Source organism: Xiphophorus hellerii, chromosome 17, assembly GCF_003331165.1.
Source record: "Xiphophorus hellerii strain 12219 chromosome 17, Xiphophorus_hellerii-4.1, whole genome shotgun sequence".
NCBI classification, from domain to species: domain Eukaryota; kingdom Metazoa; phylum Chordata; class Actinopteri; order Cyprinodontiformes; family Poeciliidae; genus Xiphophorus; species Xiphophorus hellerii.
The window spans coordinates 395,098-410,404 of NC_045688.1; the positions used below are offsets into that span (position 1 = coordinate 395,098).

The window sequence follows — 15,307 nt, forward strand, 5'->3', positions numbered from 1 at the left end:
TGCAGGCGGGACGGGTTCTGGTCCGGGCGGGCTGAGGCCCAGTCCGGCCAATTCCCCTTCCAGAGTCCAGCCAATCAGCTGCAGCAGCTCGTTAAGGTTCTGTTGCTCAGCAGTCAGAGTCTAAATTTCAAAACATTTTGATCATTTCATTAAATCCCACATTTCCTTTTCTTCTGGATTTTCTACTTTATTATTTCTATTTTCCTATTTAGTTTTTAACAGCAGAATAATTCCTGTTTGCTGCTCTGCTCTTAGTTTTTCTCTTCATTTCGTTTTTTCATTTGAGTCGATTTAAATCACATTTCCATCAGAGGGACCTGGTACCAGGTCCGGGACCCGGTTCTTCTGATCTGCTGCAGCTGCTGCCTGAGAAACTGAGTCAAAATCGGGTCGCTGGTTCTGTTGGTCCCGGGAGCTGCTGAACACATGCAGGACAGAACCAGCAGATGGACAGGTGTCAGACAGGTGACCGTAACCATGGCAACCAGAGATCACATGTCGCCATGTAGCTTTGGGGTTGTTCCCAAGGTCGTCTCCATGGTAACCATGTCTGGGCGAGGAACCTAAAGACCCGGTTGGTTTTTGGATCTGCTGGGAGATTTAGTGCCTGATGGTTCAGAACCGAGAACTGTTCATTCAGAGCACTTTGAACAGAGTCAGGAACCAGTTCCTGGCCAGGGTTAGGTTCTGGTCCGGACCGGTTCTGCCAGCAGCAGCAGCTGGTCTTCCTCATGATGAAGATCTGCTGACTGTCATGCCGAGGCCAGCAGACAGAGCGCCGATTCAGGCTGTGGCCACGCCCACTCTGCTGCTCAGCTCTGCTCTGATTGGCTGCTTTGGTTCTGAGGAATGTTGCTGAAGGGGTTTGGGTTCCAGACCGGAGGAAGAACCCGGTCTGGAACCGGGTCAGATGTCCCGGGTCTGTCCGGTCCGGTTCCAGCTGGAACCTGAAGCTCAGAACCGACCATGAAGTCTGAACGTTGCTCCTCCCTGGGCCTGTTGGGGGGTCGGCAGGGTCATGGGGGTCACGGTGAGGTCGGGCCCCCCTGTTCCTCTGCAGTGTGTTTGTTTGATAACCGTTGGCGACCAGCGGCCAGTGACATAACGGATCAAACGGCTCGTTGTTCAGCTCAGGAAGAGCCTGGAGGCACAGCAGAGTCCGCTCCGGGTTTTCCTACTTCCTGCCGACAGGAAGGCCCGGTTGGAGCGGTTCTGACCCAGAAACGGTGTGGCGGCAGCAGGAAATGTGCGGCTTCCTGCTGACAGCAGATCTCTGGAGCCTCTGATGGAAAACATGGCTGGAAACGGAGAATCCTGAGCCGCTGATAGTAGAGAGTATCCGCAGTGACTGAGCTCCGCCCACAGCCGGAGACAAACATGGAGTCTGGAGGGCTTCTGATGTTTCCACTGCGTTCTACTGGTTTCCACTGGTCTCCAGTCTGCTATATAAGTGATCATTGCTCTGTCTCCTGCAGCGAAGGTATCAGATCATTTAAGTCACTGCAGGTTTCCAGAGACCAGACTGGTGTTATATACTGGAACCACTGGGAAGCAACTGGAAATTGGTTTCCTGCTGTCAGTTCTCAGCAGAACCTGCTGAGTCTGACAGTGTGACCTCATCGTGACCTCATCATGACCTCACTGTGCCCTCTGCAGATGGCGTCCCCCAGATCCCTCCCTGTGTGTTTCCTATTAACGTGACTCATTCCTGGCCCAGCCATGACTTCACCGCCGCTGCTGGATCAAACTTTTCCACTCAGTGACAGAAAATTGAAAGTCTGGTTGATGTGCAGCAGGAAGTGGGTCAATGATGTCAGAGGAGCGATCTCGTCCCACAGACGGTTTCCTGACATCAGAATCCTTCCAGCAGCTCGTTAACTAGTCTCACATGTTCCTGGAAAACTCCCTGAGATCAGCAGCCGGAACCATTCTCTAACGTCACGTCGACGTTTGGGATCCAACATCCACTTCATAAAAACTCATGATCTTCATGATCAACTGCTTTAATTTCCTCAGTGCCTTTGATTCTTGTTGCTATTGTGACGTTAAATAAAAAGAGATGGAAAAATAACAGAAAAAGGAAAAAGGATGAAAGGTTTGGAAACTGGATGTTCCTGCTGACTGACGTCTCTTCCTGCCCCTCTCTGCCCCCCCTGTCCCTCTCTGCCCCACCCATATCCTCCTACGTCCCTTCTGTCCCCCAGACTCCAAAGCCATCGTGGACGGGAACCTGAAGCTGATCCTGGGTCTGATCTGGACGCTCATCCTGCACTACTCCATCTCCATGCCGACCTGGGAGGACGAGGACGATGAGGACGCCAGGAAGCTGACGCCCAAGCAGCGGCTGCTGGGCTGGATCCAGAACAAGGTGCCCCAGCTGCCCATCACCAACTTCCACCGGGATTGGAGGGACGGCAAGGCACTGGGAGCGCTGGTGGACAACTGTGCTCCTGGTAGGGACAGGGACCAGTTCAAAAGCTACTGGGGACCGGTTAGGACTGAGCTGATTCATCTGAAATGTTTCCTCTGCCACCTCCAGGTCTGTGTCCAGACTGGGAGAGCTGGGATCCCAGTCAGCCGGTGGAAAACGCTAGGGAGGCCATGCAGCAGGCCGACGATTGGTTGGGAGTCCCACAGGTAACGTTACGCCGCCTTCTGATTGGCTGGAAAGCAGGAAGTTCTGCAGGTGTTCCTGACCGGACCAGATAAATGTCCCATCATGAGATCCAGTCTGTCCTCCATTGATCCAGTTTAAATCCCAGATTAAAGCCAAAACCGCCTGTAGTCCATGGAGCTGCTGGAGTTCCTGGCTGTACTGGTTATATTGGTCACACTGGCTGATCTGGTCAGACTGGTTGGTTGATTTGGTTGCTCTGGTTGTACTGGTCAGACTGGTCCTCCTCTGGGCCTCCAGTCAGACCCTCAGGTGTTGTCGTGGTTCTGCCCGTCCAGGTGATCGCTCCAGAGGAGATCGTTGACCCCAACGTGGACGAGCACTCCGTCATGACCTACCTGTCCCAGTTCCCCAAGGCCAAGCTGAAGCCCGGCGCGCCGCTCAGGGCCAAGACGCTGCACCCCAAGAGGGCCAAAGCTTACGGTCCAGGTAGGCAACGCCGACCAGAACCAGGGGAAACGGTTTGATCAGCTTCAGGTTGTGGCTGGTTTCCTGTTCATGGTGGAGGTTTTGTGCTGTGGTGCTGTTCTGCCCCGACCTCCCAGACACAAGCAGAGCCTCCAGGCCCAGAAATGAATAAATAGAGACACGTTGAGCTAAAAGAAACATTTTATATGAAGAAACTGAAGTTGGAATGAAAACTTAATCTTTCGTCTCTCATCAGGTGAATCAGTTCCTGGTGAAGCTTCAGCTCCATCTCACCTGAGCTCATATATTTACATACAGTCCTCTTTGAATAATCAATAGGAGTATGTGGTTCTTTCAGCAGCCATTAAATCTGAATATTTCTGTATAAATTAACTGCCTCTCATAATTCTAAGATTGTAATGAAAAGTCCTGCTGTGTCCAGATGTTGGCCCTTCACTATAAATCTGATGGAGATGCAGATTGGTGCAACATGCCGCTGCTCCGGCCTCAAATGGTTCTGTTGCTCCAGGTATCGAGGCTCGAGGAAACACGGTCCTGAAGCCAGCAGAGTTCCTGGTGGAGACGGTGGAGGCCGGAATGGGGGAAGTCCTGGTGTACGTGGAGGATCCGGAGGGACACACCGAGGAGGTCTGGAGCGCCACACAGCCACTGTCCGGCCAAGGAGCCGAGATTCATTCTGTATCTGGTTCTGTCAGGCCCGAGTGATTCCCAACAACGACAGGAACCGGACCTACTCTGCGTTGTACCTGCCCAAGGTGGAGGGTCATCATAAGGTGAAGAGAACGCACGATACTTTGATAATGAAACCATGACATGCTTCATTTATGGCAGCAGCGGCTCTTCGGCTGCTTCAGGCTCCAGAGTTACTTTAAGTTTAGAAGTTTGGGCCAAAGAAAGTAAATATTTTAAAACTTCATAATTGATAAACTGTAAATTCAGCCAGCCACACTCTGAAAGATCTGGGAGTAGTGGGAACGCATCAGCTAGTCCGCTAATAGCAGAGCTAATTTTTAGCTTAGCGCTTTTGCTAACTTTGAAAACTTTTAGCAAGCTTGACTTGTCCTAAATGACATTTTAAATTACAGATATGATAAGCTCCTTAGGGTTAGCATAGCTAGTATTTAGTAAGCGGTGCACTCCACTGGCTCCTGCATTAAAGTTAGTCAGATCCACAGAACAACTCTGATCAAACTTCACGTCCGCTGAGTTATCCTGGTGTCTCCACCAGCTTCAGGGTTTCCTACAGATGTTTCTAGAACTCTGCTGCTGCAGATTAACGGCCTAAAGGTTTCCTCCTCCCAGGTCAAGGTGCTGTTTGCCGGCCAGGACATAGACAGAAGCCCCTTCCTGGTGAACATCTCCAGGGCGTTGGGCGACGCCACCAGGGTCCAGGCCCGCGGGCCCGGACTGCAGCCAATGGGGAACGTGGCCAACAAACCCACGTACTTCGACATTTACACCGCAGGTAGCTTCCCTAGCAGACGTCCTGATATGAACACGAGAGCATCGTCTACTGGAACAATCACATCCTTTGTCCAGTGAAAAGTCCTCTTGTTGTCTCTGTCCCCCAGGGGCGGGAGCCGGGGACGTAGGCGTCATCATCGTGGACTCCAACAGCCGGAGGGACACAGTGGAGATTGTGCTGGAGAACAGAGGTGACAGTGTATTCCGCTGCACCTATGTCCCCGTCCTGGAGGGCCCTCACACCGTCTGTGTGACCTTTGCTGGGCAGCAGATTCCCAGAAGTCCTTTCACTGTCAGCATCTCTGAAGGTTTGTTCCAGAATCCCCTGTTCATAAACATTCATGTTCATCCTTTCCTGACCATAACCTCACTTTCCACAGTCTGTGTTTGGACTGGGCTCTTTGGGTTCTGAAAATCAGAACCAGGAGTCTGGATCCACTTCTGGTTTCTCAGAACCAGACTCTGCTGGGTCGAGACGTTCCATCTCTGGTTCTGGTCTGGTTCCAGAGGCGAAGCTGCTGGGAATTCCCAGAGCTCGAGGAATTGATCAGAACTGGTTCCGGTGTCGACCCACCTTAACTAGGCAGAGTTCTGTTAGTTTGGGTCGGGACAGACATCTTGATTTTGATGAGCTGACCTGCAGTCCTGATTTTTGGTGGCTGAGATTTTGGACCGGGAACGTCTGAAGCGTTTTCTCCCAGTTTGAGAGTTTAGTCTGAACCAGACATGTTGCTTCAGTTGGACCCCGATTTAAAGCTGGAACCGGGTCGTTCCTTCTGGACCTCGATCCTGATCCGGATCTCATGACTGCAAGTGAAGGCTGAGTAAACCAGATTATTTCTTCTCAGCTCAACTCTTTCTCTCCACTGCAGAGCAGAACGTGGCTCTGTTCTGGGAACAAGTCCTCCTCCGTCTGTCTGTCTCCGTCCGTCTCACCATCGTCTCTTCTGGAGACTTTCTGTATCTTAGTCAAACATGGGATTTGGTTTCTGTCCTGACCTGCGGCTGTCTGTCTGGATAAAGGTTTGCCTCGTAGTTTAGAAGTCAGAGTTCGACTCCTCCTGACTGCTGTGGTTGCATTTGGTTGATTTTCCTGGATTTGTTCTCAGCTTGTTGGAATCTGTTAGACCTTGTCTGAAACAACCAGAAGACAGAACATGTTCGCTCAGCCGGCCAAAGCGACTCAAATCCGACCTTGTCACAGAAAAAAGAAGGACCTGGTTTTATCTGTTCCTCTTCCAGATGTGGAGCTAAAAGTCAAGCGATCGTTAGTCGCATTTTATCAAACCTGCGTCAGGATTCAGCAGCAGAAGAAGACAGACGGTAAATCTAAACAACGTCTGAAAATGATAATAATGAAGTGATGAAAGCAGTCTGAGTCAGTGAACGCATCATATCACAACACACTGCTCCTGGTCCAACATCCCAACAGAACCGGGTCAGAAGCTGCAGTCGGTGCTCCACTAAAGGCCGTTGCTGTTAGCGTCTTATCAGCTTCCTTCGTCTGCTGACCGGGCTGTGGCTCTCAACAACTTTATAGTCCATCCAGAGGCGGCGGCCATCTTTACGGCTACAGACGGAGGGGATGGCTAGTTCTTCCTCTGGGGTCAACATGAAAACATGAGATGGAGTTTAGCATCAGGAGCTTCTGGGGGAGTTTCAGTGACGTGCGGTGAGGTTTATAGCTGATAAGACACTGACCTAATAATTAGATTTACAAATGTAGACCGGCTGCATGTTATTGTTCACATTTCGCGCTGGAGGCAAAAAGACTTTTCTTTTACATGCTGTCCATAGATAACCGCGCTGCTGCGGTAGAATAATTCTGTTAATTCATTAAAACTTGGAAATGTAAATATTATTAATTTCGTGCTATGCTCCACAGAAACATAGTAAAACTCCAAACCACTTCGTTCTCTCTCTGCTAAGCGCGGACTCGTTGCCATAGAAACTGACAACAACGTCACTATATTTCAGGATTCAACACCAAAAAAACTCAAATATTTCCCACATAAAAAACAAAACATCTAGTCTGTTATAGTAGTACTGTTTTAGGCTTAATGTTTATTTTTGCGATTATTAATAAATGACGCTGTGGTAGATTACAGCTACCGCTGCTATTAGCTAAGCTAACAGCAGTTTGTGGGTCAAGTTTCTTTTCTGCATTCTTCACATACAAACTGTAGCCCACAAAACGCACATTTTATTAATAAATTAAACAAAAAAATGTTATTGCCGTCTTACCTTTACTTATAAATGAAGTCCTTGCGCCGCTCATTCTGCACAAAAATATCAGTTCATCCAAAGCCAAGTCTGTAATCCACACAAGTTGAGAAAAGGAGGAAGGAAGGAAAACGTTTCTAGCAGGACATCCACAAAGCCAGTCTTTCAGTCTCCTAGTTTGAAGCAAACCTTTCAGCTCAGTGTTGGTCTTCCTTTAGTTATTATTTCTTGCTTCGATTGAAAATCCAGTTAAGAAAACTGTTTAAACTTTAAGTGTAGAAATGTAGTCATCCATGTAGACGTTGGAAGAGAGGAGAAAACTATAAATATATCGCTGCACTTTACTGTATGGCTGGCTGGCTGGTTCTGTCTCTTACTCTGCCGCTGTGGAGTCACAATGTCTGGGATCATGAGCGCCCCCTGCCATGAGGCCAGAGAACTGCCTGCCTCACCTCCAATCTGTTCTCTGGTTTCTGATCGCTGCTCAGCACAGGAAACACGTTACACACACAGTTGGTGACAACAAACACTGTACATTATATACATAAGTTAATTAATGGAAAATCAGTTCATATATTAAATGTTTAACCATTTTATTGGCAACATACAGACAGGAGGAGCATAGAATGGCAGTCAGTGCAGTTAGCCAGAGGTTGATCAATCCCAGGTGAGGCTCAGCTCGCTGCTGCCTCACCTGCTGCACTTCTGAGCATTTGAATGGGAAAATGCAAAATTCCACGATTTTGAAGAAAAAAAAATTGGTTAAGCTAAATGAAAAATAAATACTTTATAGTACAAACCACAGGGTGAAAATACCAATATAAATTATCTTATCATTATATGATGACGTCACTGGTGAGTTTAGCCTCTCAATGCTAAGTAGCAGCAACAGGAACCAAGGCGTCTTCCTGCTGCATGAAGCTCCAAATATTTCACTGTGACTAAATGTTTGCTTGTCAGAATTGGACCTTTAATATGAGGTTCCAGTGACTGTTGCAGTTCTTCCAGTGCGGTGGTGCTGCCACCTACAGGTCTGGAGGTTCCTGTCCTCATCCTGCCTGTTGTTCCCTCCTCCAGTTTCGCAGAGCGCCCCTCCTCCCGACCCTGCGGTGCAGATTGTACCCCAGTCCATACGTACCCCACCCTCAGAAAAGAGCAGGAGAGCCCCCCCACCCACGCCGCCAAAACCCAGGCGACCAAGTTAGTAAAGGGGAGGAGGGGGGGGTAACTGGTTCTGGTTCTGGCTGTTGGCGCTGGGAAGGTTCCTCACAGCATGTGCTGCTTCCTCCTGAGCTGCCTCTTCTTTCTATAAGGAACAGAGTGAATGTAGCGCCCCCTGGGGCTGTGGATGGCCGCTTTACATGTTCATTCCTTTCTATTCTCCACTTCTGCAGGGAATGGTTCCTAATTATTCACATTCTGGGCTCAATCTCATGTTTCCATGTTAATATTGTCTGAGTTAATAACCAGAACTATAACAGCTTCAGAAAAATATAATTATTAAACCTGAATTGTTCAGATTAATGGTTTGCTTAGTTTCCTGTGGGTCTCTATATTCTCTGGTTAATTGTCTTTATTTACGTAATTCATCATTATGCAAGCAAAATAATGTATGCAACCAAATCTTTATGTATAAAACTAACTGCATGCTAACCTTAAATTAAATGAATGGAGGAAACGGGAGCCTGGATGAGTTTAAGATGAATCTTAGATCAGCTGCTGGTCATTAGAAACTCTGGATCAAATCTGAAGCTGGTCGTAAAATAAAATATTATGATGATATAGAACATCAGATATAAAATATCAGATTTTCACAATTCAGTCAGTTCAATAACAAAAACTTCTGCTGTTTCAGCTCCTTCTAACAAACATTTATCAAAATCAGAAGATTTAAAACTGACTTTAACTTTATTTGAAGAACTGAACGATTAATCGGATGAATCAATTATTGAAATAATCATCAACTAATTTAATAACCGATTAACCGTTAACTGGGATAAACAGCAGCAGCAATGAAGCCAAAACTGTAGAAAAATATAAACATTCTACATCTAATAAAAAATCTTCTTTATCTGTAAATTTGTTCGCTCAAAACTCATCTGCTGGCAGTGTTAGCTTCTCCTGCGTCACATTCTGTAAATCTGCTATTAATCACCTTTTACTGTCCAGTTATTAATCAGTTCATCAATAATTGATCAATCCTGCTCTGTATTGTTGTTCAGCTTTTCTCATGTTGATGTTTGAAGGATTTTTACCTGCAGATTCATCCTTTGCTACAAATGATCAAACATTCATCATGATCATCACGCACCTGGGTCTCTCCTCTCCTCTAGATTTACGCTAGCTGCTAACTGCTAACCGCTAACTGTCTCCAGGCTTCAGGATTTAATGCTTCCTGCTGGTTCTGTCATTGTAACATTTCGGATCTTTAAAACGTTTCCAGAACCATTTGCTCTCTTTGTTTTGGCTTCAGCTCCATTAAACCGCTGCTTCCTGTGTGGATGGAGAGAGGCACTGGTCTGCGTTACTGTCCCAGTCTAACCAGTACCTGAACATGTCTCCCTGTGGTTCTGACAGCCTGCAACCCGAACGCCTGCAGAGCGTCGGGTCGGGGTTTGCAGCAGAAGGGCCTGAGGGTGAAGGAAGTGGCCGACTTCAAAGTGTACACTAAGGGAGGCGGCGGCGGGGAGCTGAAGGTCGCCGTGAAGGGCCCCAGTAAGGAACACCTCAGATTAAACCAGATTATTGGAACAGTTATTATAAATAATTATGAACTGGTGTCTATTCAGTTTTTCACATTTACAGTATTTTACATTTTTAATGAGTTTCTATTTGTCAGCTGATTTATTCCCCTGGCGGTGAGTTTTTTGTGTTTCCTCCCCAGAAGGCCTAGAGGAACCGGTGAAGGTGATGGAAATGGAAAACGGCGTTTATGAATGTAACTATTACCCCGTCATGGCAGGGAAGTACATCATTACAATCACATGGGGAGGACACAGCGTCCCCCGCAGGTGAGGATGATAGACTTCATGTTGCGCTGCAGAGGGCCCAGTACGGTGCCCTGGGGGCCTCCAGGAGGAGCATCGACCCTGACATTTCCGCATCTGTTTGCGTCCTCAGCCCGTTTGAGGTCCACGTCAGCACGGAGGCGGGGCCTCAGAAGGTGAGGGCCTGGGGCCCGGGCCTGGAGACTGGCATGGTGGGGAAGAGCGCAGACTTCGTGGTGGAGGCCATCGGTACTGAAGTGGGAACTCTTGGTACGTCGTCCAGTTCAAACCCGGAGAACACCAAAGCTTTTCAGTCCAATGATCCGTCGCTAAGCTCTCTGCGGTCCTGAAGCTGCTGCTTCCTCTCCATGCTTTAAACGTCACCTTGACGTTTAACCGTTAACTGGCCAAGCCATCGTCATCGGGCTCACACAGCAGATTGTAGCCCTCTCAGGCTAAAATCAAGTGTGACAACAGGAAGCAGCTCCTGATTCTTCATCACCATTTCCTGTTGGTGTTTGTTGAACCACATCGTTTGCTGCTACCACCAGCTGCCTACTGAGCATGCTCTGTCAGTACGGGATCTTCTGCATCTGCATGTCTTCATCCTGAGTCAGAGCAACCCTCCAGGCACATCTGATCCAAGCTGACAGAACACTGACTAAAATATTAACACTGCAAACTGGTGAAGAATATAATAATTCATTAGGATGAACTAGTTTTTATTCCTAACAGAGCATAATGTCATCAGCATAGAGTGGCAGCTGAACTTTACAGTATCAAACACACATCTGTTCCCCTTCCTGAGAACAAAATTTGTGACTGACTGTGTGCAGGTTTCTCCATCGAGGGGCCCTCACAGGCTAAGATTGAGTGTGACGATAAAGGCGACGGGTCGTGTGACGTCCGGTACTGGCCCACTGAGCCGGGCGACTACGCCGTCCATGTCATATGTGATGATGAGGACATCAAGGACAGTCCCTTCATGGCTCACATCCTCCCTGCGGCTCTCGATGTGTTTCCTGACAAGGTCTGAGCAGAACCTCCCTGGTTCCCTGGGTCCTCAGCTGTTTCTCTGTAAACCAGAGCTTTGCCTCTGCTCCTCAGGTGAGATGCTACGGCCCTGGACTGGAGCCTCTGGGCTGCATCGTTAACAAGCCAGCCAACTTCACCATCGACACCAGCGGATCCGGCAGAGGAGAGCTGAGGCTCTACGCTCAGGTGAGAACCAAAACCTGAACTGGCCGCCATCTTGTCATCGCCGTGGAGGAGAAACGATTCAATCTGTGGGTTCCTCACCAGGATGCAGACGGCTTCCCCATCGACATCCAGATCACTGACAATGGCGACTGCACCTACTTCTGTGTCTACATTCCCACCAAACCCATCAAACATACCATCATCATCACCTGGGGCGAAGTCAACGTTCCCTGTAGCCCCTTCAGGGTAGCTAGCCGCTCACTGTGTGGGGCTTACAGCAGTCCTGAAGCTCTCTTTAAATCTCTGCTGTGGCCTGAGATAAAAGTTGAGAATGAAAAGAATGTTTCTGGTCCAAATGTTGGTGATTAGGTGATAATAGGAGAAGGCAGCCATCCAGAGAACGTGAAAGTCTATGGTCCAGGTGTGGAGAAGACAGGCCTGAAGGCCAACGAGCCGACATACTTCACAGTGGACTGCAGTGAGGCTGGACAAGGTGAGACACGGTCCAAAATCCCGCCTAGTTCATGCCCTTCCTCCGGTCTCCAACATGTGCAGAGCATTATAATGTCTGGCTGAATTATCTGGAAAAGTTGTCAAGGGAATGCTGATTTTCCAGGAAGTTTCTGCTCATTGATCCAAGATGTGCAGAAGAAAACCTTTGGGTGTTTCAGATCTTTGTCCATTTCAGACTCTGATCTTCGAGGTTAATCTGTACTTCCTGTACTTCCACAATACATCTTATTGTGAAGCCAGAAGACATTCAGATTAACTGGAGTGATCTAAATCCTGAACGCCACCAACAATCTGTTTTTTCCTGCTAGGTGACGTCAGCATCGGGATCAAGTGCGCTCCCGGGGTGGTCGGACCAGCGGAGGCGGACATCGACTTCGACATCATCAAAAACGACAACGACACGTTCACAGTGAAGTACATGCCTCCGGGGCCGGGTCAGTACACCATCATGGTTCTGTTTGCGGATCAGGTGAGAGCCCAGCAGGTGAATCACCTCTGCAGACCTGTTGGGTTCAACCAAGCTAATGTCTCTAATGAATGTTCAAACAGGAAATTCCCATCAGCCCTTTCAGAATAAAGGTGGAGCCTTCTCACGATGCCGCTAAAGTTAGAGCTGAGGGACCGGGACTGAACAGAACCGGTGAGTCTGTTTCATAGGAGCTGAACCCCGGCGCAAAGATGTCTGTGCATGGTGAGAGCTGAAGCTCAGTGATGCTGCATGTGTTGCTACCTGAGCAGGTGTGGAGGTTGGGAAGCCCACACACTTCACCATCTACACCAAGGGAGCCGGCAAAGCCAAACCAGAGGTCCATTTTATTGGCGCCGCTAAAGGCGAAGCTGTCCGGGACTTTGAGATCATTGACAACCACGACTACTCGTACACGGTCCGCTACACAGCGGTGCAGCAGGTAACGCCCCGCCCAGTCGTCAGGGTGGAGTTCAGGCCGACCGATGGATAACTACAATCCGTGTCTCTCAGGGGAACATGTCCATCACCGTCTGCCACGGAGGAGACCCCATCCCCAGAAGCCCGTTCAGCATCACCGTGGCCCCCCCTCTGGACCTCAGCAAGGTCAAAGTTCAGGGTCTCAACAACAGTAAGTATGTCAGCAATCGGCTGCCAACAGGAAGCAGATGAAGGACAGTGAAGCTCATCCTACTGCCTCTGTCCAAACCGCAGAGGTGGACGTTGGCGTGGATCAGGACTTCTCCGTCACGACTCGAGGTGCCGGCGGTCAGGGCAAGCTGGACGTGAAGATCACCTCTCCATTGCATCATCCAATCCCCAGCAAGCTGGAGTCAGGGACAGCCAATGAGGTTCACACTGTGAAGTACATTCCAACGGAGGAAGGGCCATACAGAGTGGACATCAGCTACGATGGGAACCCCGTCCCCGGAAGTCCCTTCACTGTGGAGGGTGTCATGCCTCCGGACCCTTCAAAGGTGAGGAACCACTGTCACGTTTCCACTGGAGGAGCCTCGTCTCCAGGTCAGGAACCAATCAATCAGTCTCAGTCTGGGAATAGATAAACCTTTCTAGGATCCAGGGAACTCCTTTGGATCCCAACAAAACCTCAGTAGCTCTGAATGAAATCCATTTTCCTGTTGATCCAGGGAATAATGTTAAGGAGAAAAGAAGCTGAGGTGAAACTTTAGGTGAAGATGATTGTCGCAACTGCCTGAGGTCCACATGTAGCCGATTTCATTTTAGTCTTTCATTGACACAAAAACTCTGTTTAATATCACTAAAAATTATGATTTCTAAAGACTGACTGAAGTGGAGATATGAGTGTTTGGAGATTTAGGTTCCATCACACTCTGCAACAGACAGACATGATTCCCGTCAACGTCATCTAGTGATTTAATAACTTTATATTCTAATATTCTGGCATCAATGAGCCTTCTGGCGCCATGTTTGATTCCTAATGGGAAGTGCTGGTTGTTTTGGAGCAATCTGATTGGCTGACAGATTTTAGCTTTGCTACACTGCCCCCTATGGGTGTGGCAGGTTTAATACAAGTCTGTGGGGCTGATTCATGAGAATGAACTCGTTTCTGAAGCCCATCCCGTGTGTATGATATATTTTTTAACGATGTGGCAGAGAAAATGGTTTCTAAAGATCTGGCTACATGTGGACAAGTCTCAGGGACTCTGACCTGGTCCAACTTTTCTCCTGAGTGGTTCTTCTAATCCCAGTTTACTCTGGGAGTACTCTAAGGTTTATGAAGCTAAAATCATCCATTTGGTCCATTATTCGCTGCCTTTTCCTGTGCGTGTTGACCTCCAGGTCCGAGCCTATGGTCCTGGCCTTCAGGGTGGCCTGGTGGGCAAACCGGCTCCTTTTGCCATCGACACGAAGGGAGCAGGAACCGGCGGTCTGGGTCTGACGGTGGAAGGTCCATGTGAGGCCAAGATTGAATGCCAGGACAACGGAGACGGATCGTGCTCCGTGTCCTACCTGCCCACTGAGCTTGGAGAATACACCATCAACATCCTGTTTGCAGAGCAGCACGTCCCCGGTTCGCCCTTCAAGGCCGCGGTCCAGGCCGCCTTCGACCCCAGCAAGGTGATAGCCAGTGGCCCCGGCCTGGAGCAGGGAAAGGTCAATGAGGCCGGGTCCTTCACGGTGGACTGCTCTGCGGCCGGCGAGGCCGAGCTCACCATCGAGATCGTGTCGGACAGCGGATCCAAGGCGGAGGTTTGTGTTCAGAACCACGGCGACGGGACGTACTCCATCACCTACACGCCTCCGAGCCCGGGCATGTACTCCATCACCATCAAGTATGGAGGACACACGGTGCCAACGTTCCCAGTCCGCCTGCAGGTGGATCCGGCTGTGGACACCAGCGGGGTGAAGGTGTACGGACCCGGAGTGGAGCCAAGAGGTGAACCGCTTTACATCATTCATTTTAGATTCAAAGAGGTGATTTAATCTGTAATGAAACCAAAATCCACTGGGAGAATAAATATTGTGGTGAAATAAACCTGAGTGGAAGGTTTCTGCTGGGTTTATCCTGAAACGGGGTCACCAAGTCCAGTCCTCAGCCATCCTGCAACTTTTACAGGCATCTCTGCTCAAACACACTGGGACCAAGTAAACCGCTCCAGCAGCCAATTGCAGAGCTGAATGATCGCTGTGAGGGAATTCAGACATTTTGGAGCAGAGATGCATCTAGAAGCTGAGGACTGGACTAAATACAGCTAATCAACGCGCTTCCTGTTTCTTCACTGAACCTTTAGACAGTTTGGAGAATCAAAATGGAATTTCAAATTAAAAGTCTAGTTCAGCCCAAACTGACAGAACAAATTAAAACAACGAACCAATCGTTTTTCATAATGAATGAATAATGAATGTTTGTGAGCTGACCATATGAACTCAGACTGAAATCTGTTCTCCGTCTTGGTGAAGCAGCGCCGACCCAATGTCGCCTCACTTATTATCGCTGGTTAAATTTTAAAGCCTTTTTATTATCTTTATTGTCAGTTCCTTTTATTTTATGGCTCAGAACTAAACCAAACCCGTCCTGCCTTGTAAGTGTTTTGCTCTCTGCTGTTCTGAGCTCAGTGTTTCCAATGAGGTTCTGGATCCAGAATGACCCGGTTTCAGTTGCAGGCCAGTAAATAATCCAAACTGGATCCATAAATTCAGCAGCACTTTTAAAGTTCTCCAGGTCTTTACTTTCACTGTTTATTATTTACACTGATTTATTCTTGATTTGATTAAATGTTTGCAAAAATAATCCTGAAAAAACAGAAAGATGGAGAAAAACTCAGTTTAACCAGACGATGAAATATTTACTATGAAAGAATGATTCAG

At 48.4% G+C, this 15,307-nt stretch overlaps 1 protein-coding gene across 9 annotated transcripts in view; it reads left to right on the plus strand.

The window, feature by feature from the left end:
• The window catches only part of LOC116736344 (filamin-C-like), a 35,876-nt gene that overhangs the window by 2,968 nt on the left and 17,601 nt on the right, over positions 1 to 15,307 (plus strand). For 5 of the 9 annotated variants that reach the window (XM_032588744.1, XM_032588737.1, XM_032588738.1 and 2 more), the window contains exons 2-22: positions 2,205 to 2,453; positions 2,540 to 2,637; positions 2,953 to 3,103; positions 3,612 to 3,730; positions 3,799 to 3,876; positions 4,406 to 4,568; positions 4,675 to 4,875; positions 7,868 to 7,990; positions 9,368 to 9,505; positions 9,675 to 9,801; positions 9,911 to 10,047; positions 10,614 to 10,807; positions 10,885 to 10,998; positions 11,080 to 11,223; positions 11,347 to 11,470; positions 11,799 to 11,959; positions 12,040 to 12,130; positions 12,229 to 12,398; positions 12,470 to 12,587; positions 12,671 to 12,933; positions 13,778 to 14,375. In XM_032588744.1, the coding sequence (XP_032444635.1) occupies positions 2,205 to 2,453; positions 2,540 to 2,637; positions 2,953 to 3,103; positions 3,612 to 3,730; positions 3,799 to 3,876; positions 4,406 to 4,568; positions 4,675 to 4,875; positions 7,868 to 7,990; positions 9,368 to 9,505; positions 9,675 to 9,801; positions 9,911 to 10,047; positions 10,614 to 10,807; positions 10,885 to 10,998; positions 11,080 to 11,223; positions 11,347 to 11,470; positions 11,799 to 11,959; positions 12,040 to 12,130; positions 12,229 to 12,398; positions 12,470 to 12,587; positions 12,671 to 12,933; positions 13,778 to 14,375 (3,561 nt within the window). The remainder of the gene's footprint in view (positions 1 to 2,204; positions 2,454 to 2,539; positions 2,638 to 2,952; positions 3,104 to 3,611; positions 3,731 to 3,798; positions 3,877 to 4,405; positions 4,569 to 4,674; positions 4,876 to 7,867; positions 7,991 to 9,367; positions 9,506 to 9,674; positions 9,802 to 9,910; positions 10,048 to 10,613; positions 10,808 to 10,884; positions 10,999 to 11,079; positions 11,224 to 11,346; positions 11,471 to 11,798; positions 11,960 to 12,039; positions 12,131 to 12,228; positions 12,399 to 12,469; positions 12,588 to 12,670; positions 12,934 to 13,777; positions 14,376 to 15,307) is intronic. The other 4 variants (XM_032588741.1, XM_032588742.1, XM_032588743.1 and 1 more) reach the window with 1 other exon arrangement.